General features: G+C 42.9%; 1 protein-coding gene across 1 annotated transcript; it reads left to right on the top strand.

The window, feature by feature from the left end:
- The first annotated feature begins 257 nt into the window (after positions 1-257).
- Positions 258-20595, top strand: SULT1C2 (sulfotransferase family 1C member 2). The gene is made up of 8 exons (XM_012474301.3): positions 258-524; positions 5327-5499; positions 5911-6036; positions 11514-11611; positions 14909-15035; positions 15511-15605; positions 15754-15934; positions 18424-20595. Exons 2-8 carry the CDS (start codon positions 5349-5351, stop codon positions 18534-18536), a joined length of 891 nt encoding a protein of 296 aa, XP_012329724.1. The 5' UTR covers positions 258-524; positions 5327-5348; the 3' UTR covers positions 18537-20595.
- The last annotated feature ends 1126 nt before the right edge of the window (positions 20596-21721 follow it).

The raw sequence follows: 21721 nt of genomic DNA on the forward strand, positions 1-21721 counted from the left end.
AGGGAGTTCATCAAATAAGCAGGAGCCTATCTGAAATCTGATGCATCTGGTCCTAGAACCAACCTTCCATTTCTCTCCAGTCCCCACCTGTTTAAGCTTCTCTGTCAGCAGGAGGAAGGAGGGCCAGAGCAGCCTAGGGCCAGGAGAGATGTGAAGAACTCTAGGTGGTGACCAAGAGGAGGAGGAGAGTGTGCCTTTAGTTCATATGAACTAGAGGGAGCTGCTATTTGCACAGCAGTCAGGGTCACATGAGTGATCATGGTACAGTGAGAAGTTCTCCCTCCCAGGGCAAGGTCACAGTTTGTTTCTGTTCAATCCAGATTCTTCCAGTAAAAGCTTCAACTTCCCACACTGAAGCTGAGAGCCTCCCAAAGTGCTGGCTACCTGCTAAGCGCCCCAGTAACTCTGAGACAGTGGTAATTTGACCCTCTGCAATTGCCGTCTGCTTCCTGCCAAAGTCCTTTCCGTGCCTGCTGACCCTTGGGTGTGCCTTTGAGCTGCTGACTTTCAGCTGGAACTTGAAGGTAAGAATACGGCTTAAAAGAAATTCTGTACTTTAACTCATTAGTTTATTTTTTAGCCTTTAGTCACATAGGTGTGACTTTATAGATGCATTTACTCAAACCAGAAAAGATCCTAAGAATCTGATAAAATAATATAGAAAGAACTTTGTAACCAACAGCCTCCAGCCTAAAAATTCAGACCTAGAAGTTCAGGACCCCTGGCAATCACCTCCCAAAGCTCTCTCCCCTATAATACTATCTCTTTCTTCCTCCCTGATCTTTTTCCGAATACCCTCCCTGTCCCATCCTCCTCCAGGGCCAGCTCAACTTCTCTGATCAAGACTATTTCTTCTTCCATGAGAGCTCTCCTCTTACGCCAGCCTTATAAGCAAGTAATTGTAAGACATGCAGTAAGAACTATAAAATTTGCACACAAACTACTATAGGATCCCATGGAAAGGAGTGATTATTTCTGTTTACAGAGTCAGGAATGCCTCCACAAAAGTGGTCATAGGGATCTGGCCTGATAGGATGAAAGGTTCCTGCTGGCTGCTCAACAGGAAATGTGTGTGTCTACATGCCTGCCTCTCCAAGGGCAGGAACCATGTGCTGATGTGCCCCAGCAATGAGAGTCCTGGGGAAGTTGAGAAAGGCTTGGAACTTATCCTGTGGGAACTGGCAGGTCCTTCTGCTCCCACTGCACTACTCACTTGCCTCAAGTCTCTTGCTGCAGCTCCTCCTTCAAGCTTTAGCCAGGTTCTATCACTCCCTGTGCAGGCCTCCAACAAGAGCAATACAGTGGGATCCATAGTACATTGGACAGCCAAGTCCTTAACCACCCTGGTCTTCAGCAGCAGCAGGTGCCCTTCCACACACGTTCACAGCCATACCCAGGCCTTCAGTAATCAGCTACCTGTGCAGAGCATACCTACCACAGAGCTGGCCAATGTGTTACGTGAATGATTCTCAGGACATTATTTCCAGGCCAGAGCCCTAAGCTCACATGTACACCTGCCTACAGGCCCCTTCCATTGAGAAGTCCCACAAGTACCTCAGACTCAACCCCAGAATTGGACTCACCATCCCCTTGCCCCGACCCCATACAGGACGTTCTCGCTGTGTCCTCACGTGGTCATTCCTCCATCTGCACACATCCCTGGTGTTGCCTAGTGTGTCCTAATCTCCTCTGATTACAAGGATACCAGATTGGATTAGGTCTCATCCTAGTGGCCTCATTTTAACTTAATCACCTCTTTAAAGACATTATCTGCAAATACAGCCACATGCTAACATACTATGGACTAGGACTTCAACATACGAACTTAGAAAGACACAATTCGAACCCTGCTAATATGTGTCAGAGTCCATTTTGTGTTGCTACAACAAAATACCTGAGACTGGGTAATTTATAAATATCAGAGGTTTATGGCCAGGCACAGTGGCTCATGCCTATAATCTCAGCCCTTTGGGAGGCCAAGGCAGGCGTATCATCTAAGGCCAGGAGTTCAAGACCAGCCTGGCTAACATGGTGAAACCCTATTTCTAATAAAAATACAAAAATTTAGCCAGGCATGGTGGCACATACCTGTAATCTAACCTACTCAGGAGGCTGAGGCAAGAGAATCACTTGAACCCAGAAGGTGGAGGTTGCGGTAAGCCAAGATCGCGCCATTGCACTCCAGCTTAGATAGCAAGAGCAAAACTCCATCTAAAAAAAAAAAAGAGAGAGAGAGATTTATTTGGAATCATGATTCTGGTGGCTAAAATGTCCAAGAGCAGAGTGCTGGCATCTGCTCACCTTCTGGTGAGGGCCATGCTGCATCAAGACATGCTGAGAAGTGGAAAGTCAAGCAGGCATGTGCAAAGGGACCAAACTCACCCACTTCTGGGAGATGGCATTAATCTACTCATGTGGGATCCACCCTTATGCCTCAAACACCTCCCACAAGACCCCATCTCTCAGTACTGCCGCACTGGTGTTAAAATTCAACATGAGTTTTGGTGAGGACTATCTACATCCAAACCACAGCAGTGCCCAAAAAGTGTTTTGTAGTTTTATGTTTACGTATATGTATACTTTTTGTTCATAACTATGTATAAACAATTTTCTATCACTACCATAACAAATTATCAAAAACTTAACAGCTTAAAATAACACAAGTTTATTATCTCACACCTAACAGGTGTCTCTGGGTAATATCAAGGTGTTGGCAGGGCTGTGTTCCTTTCCAGAGGCTCTGAAGAAGAATCCCTTCCAAGCTCATTCTGGTTGTTGGAAGAATTCAGATTCATGTAACTGTAGGACAGAGGTCCCATTTCCCACTTGGCTGAGGTTCATTCTGTGCTTCTGGAGGCCATGCCTTGTCTTGTTTTCCCCTTTGTCTCTAAGCCAGTAATGGCAAGTTGAGTCATTCTCACGCTTCCAATCTCTCCAGCCACTTCTTCTGTCACATGACTCTCTGACTGGCTCTTTTGCATCCTTGTCCACTTTTAAGTGTCCTTGTGGTCACATTAGGCCCACCTGGATAATCCAGGACATGCTCATTGCCTTAAGGTCCTTAACCTAAATTCCATCTGCAAAGCCCTTTGCCACAAATTATAATGTATTAGGAATTAGGACATGGTCATCTTTAGGGCCATTATTCTGCCTACAACAATATACATTTGAAAAAGACAGATAGAAGTACATCAAAATAATAACAATTCTTGTTTGGTAGATGTTTTCCTTGTACCCTTGGACTTTTTCCAAATTTTCTGCAATGTATACCTTTAAATTCGCCATAGAAAACAAGAGGCAATTTTTAAAAAAGGAACATAGGAGTTGTAAACAGATTTTAGCTGTGATCCTGGGCAAGTTATTGATCATGTGACTCTCAACCTCTTCACATTTATGAGGTGATAATTATTCCTTCCTGATAAAATTGTCATATGAATTAAGAGAGAAAAAGAAAAGTCCATGAAGGACCTAACAGAAGGCCTACAAGAAATGTTTGTTCTTATCCCTCCTCTGCTGAAGTTGATCACACCATAATTTCAGGAGTACTACCCAAACTCCACCTTCTTTGACATATTATAAATACAGCTGCTTGTCATATTTGAAAATTTTCAGAAATAATTTCTCTTCCATTTTCTGAAAATTGTCTTCATCTTAAAGGGCTCTGCTCAATCTAGAAGCAGAAGCCACCATGAAAACTGGCCTTGCTAATCTGGGCACCTAGTTTTCTCATCCATTTTATGAAGTAACTGAGCCAGATTTTTATTCAACCTCTAGCAAGCATGTACTGTTACATTTTCTGTAAGGACCCTTTCATATCTGAAGTTCTATCACTCATATTAAGCAAAAGCTAAAATAAATTAATGTATACCATGCACACAGCCCAGCAATGACAAATTGAAGTGTTTGATAAATGTTAGCTTTATCAAGTAGCCAGTTATCCTTGAGTAATTGTGGCTTACTTCTTCTGCTTTCTCCTTTTGGTGCATTTAAAAGTCTTCCCTAAATACAACAATGACAAAAAATCACACACATACAAGGCAACTGGGCAAAGGAGTTATTTCCCCTACAAATGGTCAATAAGCACATGAGAAGATGCTTAGCATCATTAGTCATTAGGGAAATATGAATCAAAACTGCAATAAGCTGTTTATTTCCCCACACCCAATAGGATTGTTATTATCAAAAACAAAAACACAAGAAACAGTAAGTGCTGGTGACAATTTGGAAAAATTGGAACACTTGTGAACTGCTTGTAGAAATGTAAAATGGTGCGGCTGCTGTGGAAAATGCTGTAACAGATCTTCAAAATATTAAACATAGAATTACCAGATGACCTAGCAATTTCGCTTCTGAGTATATACCAAAAAGAATTGAAAGCAATAATTCAAAGAGATATTTGTACATCAATGTTCACAGAGATCTAATTCACAACAGCCAAAAGTTTCCATCAACAGATGTATGGATAAACAAAACGTAGGCCAGGCACGGTGGCTCACACCTATAATCCCAACAGTTTGAGAAGCTGAGGTGGGTGGATCACCTGAGGTCAGGAATTCAAGACCAGCCTAGCCAACATGGCGAAACCTCTTCTGTACTAAAATTACAAAAATTAGCTAGGCATGGTGGCAGGCACCTGTAATCTCAGCCACTCAGAAGGCTGAAGCATGAGAATTGCTTGAACCCTAGAGGCAAAGGTTGCAGTGAGTCGATATCGCGCCCCTGCACTCCAGCCTGGGCAACAAAGTGAGCCTCTGCCTCAAGAAATATATATATATACATATTCTTTATATATATATAAATTTGTATATATAAAAATATATTTATATATATAAATATATATGTGTGTAATATATTAAAAATACATATAAAATATATATTTAATATTATATATAATATATATTTTATATGTATTTTTATATATTATACATATTTATATATTTATATATATACACACACACACACACACATATAGTATACACCTACAGTGAAATAGAGAAAGAAATCCTATCACATGCTACAACATGGATGAGCCTTGAAGAGATTAAGCTTTAGATTAAGCATTCAATTAAGAGACAGAAAGTAAAATCGTGGTTGCCAGGAGCTGAGGAAGCCTCAGGAATTGGAAGTTATAGTTTAACGGATACAGAGTTTCTATCTGGGAAGATGAAAAACTTCTGGAGATGGAGGGTGATGATGGTTGCACAACAATGTGAATATACTTAATGCCTCTGAGCTGTACACCTATAGATGGCTAAAATTATCAATTTTATGTTATGTGCATTTTACCACAACTTCTTTAAAAATCTCCTCTACACTTTTCCCATAGGGACCCCCAACCCTGAGACACTATGGCCCTGACATCAGAATTGGGGAAACAGATAAAACTGAAAGAGGTGGAGGGGACCCTCCTGCAGCTTGCAACTGTGGACAACTGGAGCCAGATCCAGAGCTTCGAGGCCAAACCAGATGATCTCCTCATCTGCACCTACCCTAAAGCAGGTGATTGCAGGGCAAAAGGGACAGCAAAGACCTGCTGAGCCAGCATGGGCTGGTCTCTTAAGTTAGAATTCCCCTTGATAGGAAATCTGCTCCTTCTTATTGTTCCACAGTGGAGTTCGGGGATCAGGGCTTAGGCAGGATACCTGATATCCCTGGGTTTTCCAGGAAAGCTGCTGTGCTCTGCCATGCACTACTCTTGGATGGGCTGAGCCTTGCCTGTGCTCCTCCACTCCCTGCAGAGATCCAAAGTCCATCCCACATGGACTTCCGTCACTCATGGTTAACAGGATACTGACCTGAGGAGAGGTGGATGGAAACACCAAGCTCCACATCCCCTTTGTTTACTCAGGACTCTTCAGGGAAGATTGTCTAACAGGTTTCTGCTTCTCATCCTTCTTTTCTGAGCCTCAGGGACAACGTGGATTCAGGAAATTGTGGATATGATTGAACAGAATGGGGACGTGGAGAAGTGCCAGCGAGCCATCATCCAACAGCGCCATCCTTTCATTGAGTGGGCTCGGCCACCCCAACCTTCTGGTGAGAGCACCTCCCTCTTTCTTTCTTCCTGCTTTCTTTCCCTCTCTTCTGTTTCCCCCTGTCTTTTCTCACTTTTCACGGCTTCTCCTCTCTGTCTCTCCCCATCTCTCCCTCCTCTTCTCTCTCCTTCTCTTTCTCTCTCATTTTCACTGTCACATGTTTCTTCTTTTTATCTTCCTCTCATCCTCTGTCTACATATTATTTAATATTTTTTACCAAAAGTGAATCACCAAGTGAAAAGGATGTATGCTAGGGTCAGATTCTGCCTTATTTTCTTCTTAAGCCCTCCCCCGATCATGTGCAACTGTAGAACATACAGAAGATGTAAAAAACTGTAAGCCATTCACCCCTTCTTCTCTCTGTACCCCACCCTGATAAAGCTCAGTGCACCCAGGAGAGTATATAAGAATCGATAATTCACACACACACACACACACACACACACTCCAATGTATTTGAAACCAATTATTTCTGTTCAACAGAGAAGCCTAAAAGATATAATCAAAAGGCTATATTTCAGGTAACTGGGAGATGATGGAAGTATTTTGCAAAACAAGGACAGGAGGAAGGCCTACTTCCCTAAGTTGAAGCATTGCAGAGATCCATGTGATAGAAAACTGGGAACACAATTAGCTGAAGCATAAAAATGTAGTCAGTGAAACTCTAGGATGAAGTCTAGACTTGGAGCAACTGGAAAGAGAGGTCTCATAAATTCCTAAAAATGTCTTAGATAGAAAGTCCCTGATCTGATGCATACAAGACACTTGTAACCTGTGCAAGGTTTCTCCAAGTCAGAATAGCCTTAAAGGATTTTGCTTTCCCCTGTGATCCTACCATCCAGCCCCTCTGGCTCTTCTGGCTCTCAAAGAGAAGAGAATCGTCACTAGGTAGGTAACCACTGGTTTTGCAATCCAGTGCCTGTTCCCCACTGCTCTGAACTAGCTGTGGGGCTGTGACCCCATAAACAGGCCAGCCTCTGCCTGCTTAACCGTGATCCCACTCCATGTGCCATCAGGGGCTGCTGTTTTGCGTGTGTCTGATCTTCTGCTCCTTGAGCAGCAGGATGGTATAATGGTTAAGGACTACCAGGGTTTAAATCCCAACTCCATCACTCACCTCACAACGTTTAAATCCTGATTCTGTCACTCACCTCACAATGTTTACATAACCTCTCTGTGTTACAGTTTCCTTAGCTGAAAAATGTGGATAAAATCAAGGCCTATCTCAGAGAGTTGTTGTGAAGATTAATGAATTCAATATTTCAATATAGGTAAAAAGCTTGAAGCAGTGCCTGGCACTGCCTATCTACATGTTAGGTATCTCTTACTAACCACCTTTCCAGGCCCCATGATGTGTTCCCTGATTATCTAAGACCAGCATTTTTTGTTTATTTAAAGATGGGGTCCAGCTCTGTCACCCAGGCTGGAGTGCAGTGGTGACATCATAGCTCACTGCAACCTGGTACTCCTGGGCTTAGGCAATCTTTCCACCTCAGCCTCCTGAGTAGCAGGGACTACAGATGAACACCACCGGGCCTGGCTAATTTTTTAATTGTTTGTAGAGTTAGAGTTTCACTCTGTTTCCCAGATTGGTCTCAAACACCTGGCTTCAAGCAATCCTCCTGCCTTGGCCTCCCAAGCCACTGGATTCACAGACATAAGCCACCACACCCAACCCAAGAACAGCTTTTGGTCTTTGTTCTACATCTTGCCCCTGCCCCTGCCAATGTCTTACCTCTGACAATTTGGGAGATTAAAGAAAGAGGAGAGGCCTAAGCAAGATTTCTAATGAAGCATTCTTGGCAGTGGAGAGCAGAGTGTTCTATCATTAAATCAGCATAAACACCAGGATAGAGCTATAGAATCTGCAGAAAGGATAGTAACCAATCGCCCAGTCTCAAACGTGAGACAGAGGCACCCTGGCCTTTTTATGAACCAAGGTGCCCTGTGTCCAAGACTCATAAAGAGTCTCGGGTTTTTGAGAGTAACGAACAGTCTCAGGTTTTATGGTCTGCCTGGCCACAGACAGCTGAATGCTGGCTGGAGACTCAGCTGTGCAGTGGTTTTCTTTCAGAGTAGATAATCCCTGCCGGCAGAGATGAGGAGCACCCCTGGGAGGAGACCAGTTGCTGACATAGACTCATGGCTGTTGGCCAAAGGTCTCAACCACTCTTGGAGAGGTCTGGAGTGGGCAGGCGCCACTGGAAAATGGACTAGCTTGTGCTCTGCATGGTCAGTCTCCCTTCCAAGCCCCCTTCCACTCTCCGATCCACTCCCAGCCTCAGAGCTGTTCTGTGACAAAAGAGATCACATCTGTGACCCACAGAGAATTGATTTGGAAAGACTTTGAAAAGACTTGTGTCCATGTGCGTGTGCATGTGCATGTGTGTGCATATGCATGTGTGTACATGCATGCATGTGTACGAACTGTATATAGGTGAAACCTAGAAATGATCCACTCGGTTTCAGCAAACATCTATGCTCAAGGCCCCGTGCTGCCATTAGACTTCACACCTACTTGCCCTCAATAAGTTATAGTCCCATGGAAAAAACCAATGCAGATGATATAACAACAAGCAGAGTGAGGGGAGCATGGCCAAAGAACAGTTCCTGGAAGTGACACCCAAATGAGAAACTGTTGACATTACTAATTTTCTGCCTCTCTCTCCTGTCAGACTGCAAACTCTTTGATAGCAAGAAACAAGTTCTGTTTAACTTTGTACTCCCATGAGGCTGTTTCTACAGTATTGGCTGGATTGATTTATCCCACACAGCCATATGCAATTTGGCTTGTATCCCAAGGCTACGATCTTAGTGCAGCTTTTGAAGGCCAAAACTAACCCTTTTTGCCCCCTTCTTCCCCACTAGTGGGCTTGGGAATGGGCCCTGCAGCCTGGGCTGTGTCATGCACTCTCTCCACCCCGAGTCTGAGCAACCATCACGGCGGGTGAGGCAACTCCAAGGGGCTTTTCTGGAGCATTGATGAGAGAGAGGTGAGGCGAGAGGGTGGGAGGGTAGAATGTACAATGTACCTATGTTTATAAAAGAAAACACTGGTCAACTGCTTTATTTAAAGCCCCAACTCCACAGCATTTCTCTCTCGTGTAAGGGTTTTTTGAAAGAAAAGTTTGGAGTTGGAGCTGGGCTCCACCAAAAGGGCTAGATCAGGAGTAGGAGTGGGCCTTCCTACTAGTCATGGGCAGAAAGGATGCCTGTGTGCCATCTGAGGACCTTGACGACTGAGTACAGATTTCTCAATTAGAAGACTAGGTCTCTTTTAGGTACTAAGTGGTTACTGCTCTCAGGGCATTAAATCGGGTGTGATAGGAAAGAGGAGAGCCACGAGCATCAGGAAGGAAATAATCGGCCTGCAGATCTCACTTTCTGGCAGATTCCCTGGATTTGCTTTCCAGCTTGGGACTGACAGTCCAACTCCACCCATAACTTTCCCTTCTGTCCTCTGTGTCTGCTAAGGTTTATTATCATTTTCATCTGTGTTTCCCTACATTGTGCTTCGTTAGCTCCACCACTATTTTTCTTTTCAGCTACGTATGCTCTGCTATTTAACCCTATTCATTGTAGGTTTTCATGTCCAGACACTTTATAAATCTTCCTGGTCTTTTTAGTAGTCTCTTGTTTCCTTGCTCATGTTTTCAACTTTCTCTTTTATTTCTTTGCACTTTTTTTGATATGGGGCCTTACTCTGTCACCTAGGCTAGAGTGCAGTAGTGCAATCACAGCTCACTGCAGCCTCAATCTCTCCAGCTGAAGCTATCCTCCCATCTCAGCCTCCCAAGTAAGTAGCTGGGACTACAGGTGCATATCGCCACACCCAGCTAATCTTTTTTTTTTTTTTGGAAGACAGGATTTCATCATGTTGCCCAGGCTGGTCTAAAATTCCTAAGCTCCAGCAATCCACCTTCCTCAGCCTACCAAAGTGCCGAGATTACAAATGTGAGCCACTGCACCTGGTCTTCTTTGCATATTTTAAACACAGTTATTTATATTCCCTATCAAGGCATCCAATAACTGAGGTCACTAGGAGTTTCATTCTTCCACATGTTTTTTACTCGCTCTTGTCCACAGAGCTTTTCCCTCATTTGTTTTGTAATTTTGTATAAATAGCTCTTTCTCCCTGTCTTGATCTCACACCTGCACTGGAACATTTCCAATCTTGAATAGTTTAAGTTAACTTCTGGTCCAAGCAGGCAGTATGATTTCATATCCATGTATGTAGTATGAAAACAGAATTATGACTGTGTGTTCTCAAAAAAGCCTCATTTTCTGCACCCAGAGTCGAGACAAAGAAATTACCTTACCTGTCTTTTTCAGTAGGTGATGTTTTTCTCTCTCACCTTTCACTGAGGTGGCAGGCATTTGAGTTTCTCAGGCAAATGCATGAGTCTCTGTTGCTAATCTGTGCCTCACTAAAGCCAAGGCCTATCAGCCTCCTCCCTGAGCAGGGGTCACTGAACTGAGGACTGGGCGTCCCGGGAAGTGAACCCACTCAGGGAACCTGTCATCAATGCCTTTACCCACTTCATCTTGTGGCTCCCTCCCTCTTCACTTTGGTCCCTGGAGGCTCCCTGTATTTTCTTATGAGCCTGATTATGCATTTAAAGGATGTGTTTGGCATTTTAATCAGAATCTGCAGGTGTGTGATTAACAGGAGAGATCTTCATAATGTTCAGGCCACCCCACCAGCAGTGGAAGTACTTGGAGAGACCCTTGAAGAGTGAGTGGGACTGACCAGATGTGTAGAGATCAAGGCCAGAGAGAGGCACAGGGGCCTGGGGCAGCAGGACCAGGGCACGTGGAAGGACAGAGTATGAGCTGGAATAGAGGTGGAGCTGAGGAAAGAGACTAGAGGCAGGACAGCTTGGCAGGTTTTCTAAGGAATATGGACTTCTACTCTAGTGTGGAAGCTCCTTAGAGAGAAGGTCTGTGTTTTTCTTGTCCTTGTTGCCTTTTCCCCTAACCTCAGCTTAACACAATGATTGCACAAAATGCTCATTAAGGGTTTTAAATGAGAGAGAGTAGAAATCATGACTCACAGGCCAGCAAATTTACATGTTTTTAGAGATGAAACAAATGACTGCAAACGGGGCAGGTACATGAGAAGCCTGCTGCAGACACAAAGGGGTCATCTCTGGCTGGCAGGAAGGTGAGGGAGGCCTCTGCCCTCTGGTCTGGCTGACTCTGCCTCCGCAAGACATCACTTGCCCATTCTCAGCTTCTGTCTCCTCATCCTTAAAGTGACAGAGTAAATTAACTCTAAGGCCCCGTCCAGGACTCAAGCTGTGTAATTCTACAAAAATGAAAATTATATCAATAATCCCATTGTAAAATCCCAAAAGAAAGTCAAGAGACTAGCAGAAAGATAGGTAGGTGATGGGATATCCTGGACAGAGCCTGGATCATGAGGTCCCCATGTAGTGCTTGCACTACACAGATGTTTCCTCTTAAACTATTTTAAAGGTGTGGAAAAAGCCAAAGCAATGCCCTCTCCACGGATACTAAAGACTCACCTGTCCACTCAGCTGCTGCCACCATCCTTCTGGGAAAACAACTGCAAGGTAAGACAGCAACAGCTCCCTGTGACAGAAGGGAGAGTAAACCCACCAGAGCAAGTCCTGCAGACCCCAACGCAGAACATCCATCATCACCTTTGCCTCTCCACTGTCTCTGATGCTTACCAGCAAAGAGAAAATGTGAAGTTCTACACTTAGCAGGACATGCACTTGAACAGTTTCAAAGAGGATATGAAGGCAGGAGCCAGACTGAATTTTTGGAGAGAACTAGAGACACAGGGAGATAGTGAGTGCAGGTAGTGTGGCTGTGAAATGAAGCAGGGAAGATGGTGGTCCCAGGCTGTAGGCCATGGGGAGGCGCCGAATAAATGAGGGAGGGAAGAATGAGAGGAAAAGAGCTAAAGATCTCCCCAAAGGGTAAACAGATGAACAGGCAGAGCAACGCTCTTGAGGACACCTGGCCTCAGCCTCTGGTAGACTCTGAGTTCTTGTTTTATTTTTTCTGTGACTGTATTTGTATGCACTCTGGTGCCTAATAAGCTCCTGGCACATAGAGGGCATTAGACACATGCTTGCTGAGTAAACATGGAAGTGGCTGTGAAGCAAGTGGAGTCAAGGGTACAAACTGAGCTGCCAGCCTTGGTGAGAAAGTAGGGCACTGTTTCCTCAGAGGCAGGAATGAAAGGAGAAGAAGGGCTAAGAAAGGTATGTTTCTGGGGGACTGGAGTCAAGTTGGAGGACTCATTAAATGACTTCAGTCCTTTCAGTAACGTTGGATAAGGGGACAAAAACTTCCATGTCCAGGATTATGGCAAACTAGGTATTCTGAATCCCTGAAACCCTTTTGTGTAAACCATCCAGGAATACTGCATAACAAATCACAAGTTTCCTTTTAAATGCATAACTGAGATCAAAATAAAGTCCCTAAGCTTAAAACCTGCAGAGGAAACTGAAACTCAGAGAGGAAAATTGAGACTGGGGCTCTTCTGGGGAAATATGACCTGGATAATCCAGCAACTTGAGCTTAATGGCTGCACGGGGCCAGCATCAAAGCCCAGGACACAAGGAACCAGAAGAATGAGGAGCCAAAGCTGGGGCCACTGAAGCGCTACATCCTCAATGGATGGGTGGAGGAGGCAGAGGGAGGCCCAAGGGAACTGCTCTGCCTTGACCTAGGCTCTCAGCTCCTTTGAGAATGTGTAGCCACAGGTTTCCTCTCCCAGGGTTTCAGATTCAAACTTATACTCCTTACCTTGTCCGAGAAACTACAAGCAGAGAAATTAGCACAAGGTGGTCCCCACTGCTAGTGTTCCAAGGTCCCCTCTGGAGGGACACAGCTTCAACTCAGGTCCCATAAGATCCCCACTTGAGCTCACCGTCACACATTACAAAATACACAAAAGAACAAGCTGCCATGAAACACAGTCTTCAGAAAGAACCCCTGGCAGAGTAAGACCTCAAGAACTTCAGACAATATAACTATCAGCTCTAGAAATAAAAGTTGTGTGAATAAATGAAAGAGTGAATCAAAAATAAAGAAAAAAGATACTTTAAGACAGAATTATTAAATAAATAAATGGAATTTCTACAAGAAAAAATATACAGTCATTGAAATTAAAAACTCAAGAACAGGTAAAGTACAGAATAGCTGCGCAGAGAATCAGTGAACTCAGACAGGAAGGTCTGAGGGTAGAGGTTTGAGGAGAGAGGAGAGACCTGTGGCTGGAGCCAAGAGCTATGAGAGGGAGCACAGGAGAAACTAATAAAGGATTATCAAGCAGCTATGAAGAGGAAGAAAACTGAGGATAAAAAATATGGAAACTCAGGGGGAATATTTTATATCAACATTTCTTAAAGTCTTCTTTACTGGTGCTTGCAGCTTGGTAAGTTGGAGAAGAGAAGATGGGCAGTAGGACTTAGTAGATAGTAACAAAGTCAACGCCTTCAGGAGCAGGGTTTCTCAACCTCAGGACTTGTTCTAAGGGACCTGGGACATGATTTAATCAGGCATGGCAAGACACGCAGGCATAATGGTGACTGTCATAAGGAAGATGTGTATCCTCGCAGATCCATAGAACAGGAGGCACGGCATGTCACACAGAGCCTCGCAGGGAAGCATGGGGATAGGCCAGGAGGCAGAGAGATTGAGCAGGAGACATGGGCAAAAGCCTTGATGTGGTTTCATTGGGAAGGAACAGATGAGGCAGGATAAGCAGGCTTGGGATTGGCCAGTTTAAACCATTGCAGTAGGCTTTCGGGCACAGGGGCTGGGCCTAGTGGTCTGGTATCTGACACTGGGGTGGTCAGGACAGGTGAATAGTGACCTAGTGTGTAAGAGCCCAACAATCATTGTTGCGGGTGTGGGGTGTAGGCTCTGGGGTGTTACAGGCAGTTCCTCCAGAGTAAGCAAAGCCCCAAGATATTAAAGCATCAGAATACAGAATATAAAAGATAAAATTAATACAGCACTCCTGACATTTGGGGCAGATTTTTCTTTCTTGTGGGTGGAGCAAGGCGACTCTTCTGTGTATTGTAAAATGTTGAACAGCATCCTTGGCCCCTACATAGATGCCGGTAGCACCACCACTCCAAGTTGTAAAACCAAGAATGTCTCCAGACGTTGCCAAATGTCTCCTAGTGGACATAATCATCCCATCATTCCCAGTTGAGAACCACTTAAAAGTGAAAGAAAAAAAAGCACAGCATTGCAATAGCTGAGCATAGATCTGAGATGGGTAATCAAGAGGTCCATTTGGGATTGATGCTGTCAAAAGTTCAAATTTGGCAAAATGAAAGGTTGGGAGGCTGGAGGGATCTGAAGTTGTGGTCAAAGCAGAACCGGAAGGGATGATTGTAGGGGCAGAGCTGAAATAATTAGAGATGGAAATCATTCAAGCTGAGGAGGCCAGGAGAAAAATAGGAGCTATTTTCTTGCTCTGTGGCTCAAACTCTTAAACATGAAGCTCCTGTGCATCTTTGGGAGGGTACTTGAGAGGTCATCAGTTTTGGCTGATACTATTGGAAGTCTCCTATTCATGTGGCAGGTCATAGTTTATAAAGAAAGATTTTGCTCCTGATACCAAAGGGGAAATCAGGTAATCTAACCTTCACCAATCCCTAATCAATGAGCTAATTAAAAGGACTGAGTTTGTAGTAGAGAGCAGACTTGGCAACAAAGCAGAGACGGGAAGAGGAGAGAGGTCACGAGGCCAAGTCGTAGGGCCAGCACTGCAGACCTGAGCCAGAGTGCACAGCCACCCTAAGGACGGCTCCACCTAAGGGAACTCTGTAAAAGTTCACTTTTTATACCACCTTTTACCCACCTTTTTTCTTACCCCAAAGTTCCTTTATGTAGCTCGAAATGCCAAAGACTGTATGGTTTCCTACTACCATTTCCAAAGGATGAACCACAAGCTTCCTGACCCTGGTACCTGGGAAGAGTATTTTGAAACCTTCATCAATGGAAAAGGTACAGAACATCCTTCACACCCTTGCATTCTCACTCCAGCTAGGCTGGGTCTAGGGAACTACAGGTAGCATTTTATCCCCTAGAATGCCTGTGCCTCGGCAAATGTATCTTACCACAGACTGGGACTGGGCAGAGCCGGCTGGCCACTTTCTGGGCGTAGGCCCACAGCCCTCAGCATTTTCCACTTGATTCAAACCCTTTAAGTAGAGCCACCCTCCTTCCAAAGGGTGTCCTTGTCCCTATGTGATTGCGCATAATAGACAGGAAGCCACTTTAGGGAGGATGTTGGAGCAAGAAATCCCAAGGCTGTCCCCATCCACATCATCCTCAAAATCAAACAGATCACAACCCTTAGGACACATCTAATCCAGAATTTGGGTTTCCTCTCTCTAACTCACTTCAGGACAATCCCTAATACTCAGCAGGTTTTATATGATGCCTATGCAGACCATTCTGTTTCCTGTGTCTGTTTCAGTGGTTTGGGGTTCCTGGTTTGACCATGTGAAAGGATGGTGGGAGATGAAGGACAGATACCAGATTCTCTTCCTCTTCTATGAGGACATAAAGAGGGTGAGTGAAGGCTCTGCAGAAGAGCTATTTTAAAGTGGTTCTTCAGGTACAGAGACGTTCAAAGTTGTTTCAAATGACATCCCAGAGAATTGTAGTATTTGTTTCTGATACACTTATCCATTCAAGTCCGATGTTACCCTTGCCACAGGACCCAAAGCATGAAATTCAGAAGGTGATGAAGTTCATGGGAAAGAACTTGGATGAAACAGTGCTAGATAAAATTGTCCAGGAGACGTCATTTGAGAAAATGAAAGAAAATCCCATGACAAATCGTTCTACAGTTTCCAAATCCATCATGGACCAGTCCATTTCCCCCTTCATGAGGAAAGGTGTGTGAGGCCTCTTTATCAAACATTCAGATTGTCTTGTAACATTGCCTCTGCCTGCCTCTTAGCAGACAATATTGGGTTTTATTAATTCCAAGACAATGCACTTCAACTATTCCTAATATGTGTTTCTAATAAAACCAAGGATTTGATCTTGTTTTAGAAGAGAGCTTTCTAGGGTCTTGCTCCAGTATTTGGTTGCAAGGGACAGAGTCCCTCAAGCTAGCCCCAGCGAAAGAAGCTTACTGTGAGGATTCACACTGGGAAATAAAGGAAATGCAATCAAATAGAAAACTAGGAAGAGGAGCCACCACTGGTCCAGACCTCCCGAGGGCCCCTGGATCGCAGGGTCCAGGACTCAGCAGCAGGAGGGATGGGTCTTTGCTCCAAGGCTCCACCACTTACAGGACTTGGCTGCTTTTCACATATCTATTAGGCATGGACTCTTCTGCTGACTAGCTTCCCATCTCTCCACCCATTACACTTTTCTCCTAATTTATAACTTCTGATGACTCAGTTTCTGCCCATAACTGTCTTGACCCTGGCCCAAACCTGCTCTGCTTCATGAGTTTCAGTTACAACTACAGTTGAGAACTGCCTCATCCTCAGTTTTTCTTTGTTCCAATTCCTGAAAGAGAAATTCTAATTGGCCCATCTAATATTTTTTAAGAAATTCTTTATCCCTTTGTAATTTAAAAAGCATAACATGTCATTGTTAAATATTAAACTGGGCTGGGAAGATTGGCTCATGTCCATAATCCCACATCTTGAAAGACTGAGGCATGAGGATTGGTTGAGGCTAGAAGTTCGAAACTAGACTGGGCAAAATAGCTAGACCCCATCTCTACAAAAATATTATTTAGCAGGGTGTGGTGTTGCATGACTGCAGTCCCACCTTCTCAGAAGGCTGAGGTGGGAGTATTACTTGATCCCAGGAGTTTAAGAATGCAGTGAGCTAGGACCTTGCCACTGTACTCCAGACTGGGTAACAGAACAAGACACTAGCTCTTAAAAAAAAATCCAATCAATATAAAATTATATTTTTTAAAGGTCTCTCGATCAAAACTCCACCCCCAATAAGTAACTACCAACAGTATGGAAGTCCCTTTCTCTCTCATTTATAACATATACATTTTTTATTCACAACAGTGAAATCATGATATACACATTGCTTTGAAATATCTTTTCTTCTTCCTCTTTGATTTGCATGTGCTTGAATTTATGCTCTTGCATTTTCCAATTTACAATAGTATTCCATACCAATGAAACAAAACAAAAAATTCTACCCCTTTTCTCTTTGGATAATCAGTGGTAATGATTTATAAAGATGCCCTTCTTCAGGCTCATACATAACCATCTTTCTATACACCCCCCTTCTTCAGACTCATACAGACACAAAGACAAGTAACCATAATGATAGCTTGCTCCCTAAAATGCAGAATGGGGTCATATTTTATTTACTTACTAGGATATGAGACACCCTCCAGGGCAAGGCATATAGACTCATATACCTCATTGATTTTTGTGATCCCATGTTATACCAAGCTAAGGATACATCATAACTCATCAAACTATTCCCCTAATGATAGACACTATAGTTATTGTTGTTTTCAATGTTTGTTTTTCTACATAATGTTACGGTAAATATCTTTGTGCATAAATTATTATTTCCTGATGGTTTTATTTCTGTTGCATAATTTTCTGGGAAAGGCATTGGTGGGGAAAAGAATATTTCCCCTGTTTAAAATTAGTTTAAGTTGTTTCTTGGTGAAAAAATAATAATATCTCATTCATATTTTTCCAAAATTTTTTTTTATTGAGATGTAATCAACATACAAAAATGCACAGAACTTAAGTATGCCGTTCAACCCATTTTGACAAATGTATATACCCACACTACCAGCACCCCAATCAAGATATGAAACATTTTCATCACCCCAGAAAGTTCCCTCTGATGCCCCTTTTCAGTCAATGGGGCATGAGAGGGAACTTTCTGGGGTGGGAAAGTTCTGAGGGAACTTTCCAGGGACAACCACTTTTCCAATTTCTATTACTCTAGATTGATTTTACCTATTGCTGGACTTCACGTAAATGGAATCTCACAGTATTTACTTTCTTGTGTCTGGTGTATTGTGCTGAACATAAGGTTTTGGGATTCCTCCATGTTGTTGTATGTCTGTAGTTTATTCTCCTTTTATGTCTGTAGTAATCCATCATGTAAATATGCCACAGGTGGGGCCAGGTCATGCAGGCCACTAGCTGCCTTGGGTCAGTTGTCCAGCTGACTTAGAAGTCCATCCTCCTGCACAGAACCCCCTAGGACTGCTTTTTAGAGCAGAGCTGCTCGTGGACAGGTGTCCACTGAAGGAGAAGTTGGATGAGTCAGGCATATGGACAGGCCAGGTTCAGTACGGGCACTACACCACTTTACTCAGGGACACCACTTCTTTCAATCAGAAAGTGACACTCCTGTCTGGCCTTCTTTTTTCTAGGAACTGTGGGGGATTGGAAAAACCACTTCACTGTTGCCCAGAATGAGAGGTTTGATGAAATCTATAGAAAAAAGATGGAAGGAACCTCCATAAACTTCTGCATGGAACTCTGAGCAAGATATAAATAAAATTAAAAGGTGGATGGCAAGAGTGCAAATACTATCTTCAATCCTTCGGTCCCAGCCAGAAGGATCTCTGAAAGCCTATTGTGAATGTATATGATGTGGTACAAACTAAGTCTGTGATGATTAACACTATGTCACCACTTCACTTTTAAAAAAGGATCATGTCCAATGCCCATTTTCTCAACTATTCTTTCCAAAGTAATAAATAAGATAGCTTAATAAACTAAGTAAAACATATGACTTGAATACTAAAAAGATCGTTTTAATCCCCATTATTCTAGAAAGTGTGTCCTAGTCCAAATATTAGGTTATGTCTATGTTAATAACAAAATTTCCGGCATCTGTCCTGACCATTCAGGAAAATCCAGTCTGGGCTCAGTCCTGGAGTTCTGCCAGGTCACTATCGGAAGGAACACTTTGAGGGCAACCATGGTGCAGCCAGCCCTGAGGAAACTTGGCCTGAGTGCCCTCACTGGCAAATGGGAATAAAATGGAAGTGCACAGAAGAGATGTCAGAAGACCAAAACCTGGTTAATTGTCCTAGTGCTAGGTCATGTAGAAAACAGAAAGCATGATGGTGGCCTTTTAGGAACCCAAGTTATATCCTGGTGAAAGCAGAAAGAAGAAGACAGGATGGCTGTCAACAGTGTCATCATGGGCATGGCTCTCAGGCGTGGAGGTAATTGGGTCTTGGCTTCAATGCTACCCATTTGGGAAGCCCTAAACAAAGTGAGGTGTTCTTTTCCCCCACTTCCCATATTTGTCCCAGTTGCAGGCCTGTTGTTGTGCATTTACTCATCAATTTCTTATCTGTACCTCTCACTCAATTGTTAATTCTTTGGGGGTCAGTCTCATGCAGTATTCACACCTAGTACCTAATGCAGTGCCTTGCACACAATAAGTGTCCTTGAGAACTTGTTGAGGGAGTGAAAAAATGCATGGATAAATGACTACAGCAAATGACAAATTCTCAACTTTGACACTTTTTTTTTTAGTCCCAAATAGTGGCATTCTATAGCTTCGGGTAGTAGGAGCAGTTCACCCTGGGAGCAGGCAATCAGAGGAAGCATGAAGCCAACTAAAATTCTGACTGCTTTTTGTTGGATTTTGGAGAGTATTCTTTTTTTTTTTTTAATAGGGCTTCACTGTGTTGCCCAGGCTGGTCTCAACTGACTGCTTTTTATTATCACCATACACTGGCAATTCCAAACAATGTCAGTGTTAAAATACTTCTCCCTGAAAAAAAGAAAAGAAAAACTCCTCTTGTCCTAAGTTCTAAATAATAGCTAGGTTACTACTGAGTTTTAACTATATGCATGTGAGCTTCAAATAAGCACCTTTTATTATGTAAATAAATAAAAGTGATCTGCATCCCCACTATATTGTAAATTTTTGTTGTTTGGTTTCATGTCTTACTCACCTTTGTATGGAAATTAATTCAAAAAGCCCAGGCATAGAATCTACCTTTATAATTGCAACAGGTAGATGTAGCTCTGCCTGCTTCCTTCCAAGGTTAAGTTCATAACAGTTCAGAATCCTTCAAGCTCACTTCAGGTATAACCTGTGTCTCCAACCCTGCAGTATTTGGATATTGCTGTTTAAACAGTAGACTTGCCGTAGATGATGATGGCACAATGTTTGTAAAGGAAAAGAAACAGAACACCTGAGTTTGTGCAATACTCTTATTCTCTGAAATGACTTGGGGTTTTCAGTTGTATCCAAAGTATAAAACAGTAAAATTTCAGAGTGCGAACAGCAACATTTACATCTTTGTTTAGTAAGTACAAAGTTGTGCTCAAACAGGAAGTTCACAGACTTTGAATAATAACTTTAAAAATGAAATTTACTCTTTTCTAAGTGTTAATTATTTGTTTTAAAATTTAAGAATGAATCAAGAAAATAAGACATTACACCAGTGGCATAATTTAGTAAGTGTCTGACTTGTACTTTTTGTAGACATTTTAATTTTATTAAATTGGCATTCTGATTTTTTTTACTGGCATGAGTCTATACACAAGGTTGAATAAAAGAACAGTTTCACTGACTACATTTCTTTACTATTATTATTATTTGTCTTATGCATGACTAACACTGAAAATAATTTTGCTGTATAAGGAAGTAATGGTTTGGCTGTGTCCCCACCCAAATTTTATCTTGAATTGTAGCTCCCATAATTCCCACATATTATGGGAGGGACCCCATGAGAGATAATTGAATCATTGAGGTGCTTTTCCCCATACTGTTCTCATGGTAGTGAATAAGATCTAATGATTTTATAAGGGTTTTCCTTTTTCCCTTGACTCTCATTCTCTTTTGTCTGCCACCATGTAAGATGTGCCTTTTCACCTTCTGCCATGATTGTGAGGCCTCCCCAGCCTTGAGAAACTGTGAGTCTACTAAACCTCTTTTTCTTTATAATTTACTCAGTCTTGGGTATGTCTTTATCAGCAGTGTGACAATAGACTAATACGGTAAATTGGTACTGGTGAAGTGGGGCACTGCCGTAAAGATACCCAAAAATGTGGAAGTGACTTTGGAACTGGGTAACATGCAGAGGTTGGAACAGTTTGGAGGGCTCAGAAGAAGACAGGAAAATGTGGGAACGTTTGGAACTTCCTAGAGACTTGTTGAATGGCTTTGACCAAAGTGCAGTGTTTTGGGGGTAACTGGTGGGAGATAATTGAATCATGGGGGCAGTTTCCCCTGTATTCTTCTCATGGTAGTGAATAAGTCTCACAAGATCTGATGAGTTTATGAAGGGTTTCCTTTTTCACTTGGCTCTCATTTTCTCTTGTCTGCTTCCATGTAAGACATGCCTTTCACCTTCCACCATGCTTGTGAGGCCTCCCCAGCCATATGGAAATGTAAGCCCATTAAACCTGTTTTCTTTATAATTTACCCAGTCTTGGGTATGTCTTTATCAGCAGCATGAATACTGACTAATACAAAGATAGTAAAAATAATAATAATCATAATAATTCACCACAAGGTTAGCTATGATCCCAAATACTAAACTGCATTCTGATTTTTAATTGGTTCGTTGGTGGTTGGTTGGTAGTCCTGTTATGGAAAAAAATATTCAATGACACTTATTAAAGCACAGTAGGGCAGATTTTAGTCAGGACCATCTTCACATGTGTAGGGACCATGGCAATGGGGTCTTGCAGTAGAAG

The sequence above is a fragment of the Aotus nancymaae genome, unplaced genomic scaffold (genome assembly GCF_030222135.1).
Source record: "Aotus nancymaae isolate 86718 unplaced genomic scaffold, 86718_ANA_hifiasm-v0.15.2.pri h1tg000155l, whole genome shotgun sequence".
NCBI classification, from domain to species: Eukaryota; Metazoa; Chordata; class Mammalia; order Primates; family Aotidae; genus Aotus; species Aotus nancymaae.

Bases quoted from the DNA above. Each gene is read 5' to 3' on its own strand.
- SULT1C2 (XM_012474301.3), top strand. From the start codon at position 5,349: ATGGCCCTGACATCAGAATTGGGGAAACAGATAAAACTGAAAGAGGTG. The intron at 11,612-14,908 runs GTAAGACAGCAA...CTTACCCCAAAG, and splicing joins TCTGGGAAAACAACTGCAAG to TTCCTTTATGTAGCTCGAAA. The intron at 15,606-15,753 runs GTGAGTGAAGGC...CCCTTGCCACAG, and splicing joins TCTATGAGGACATAAAGAGG to GACCCAAAGCATGAAATTCA.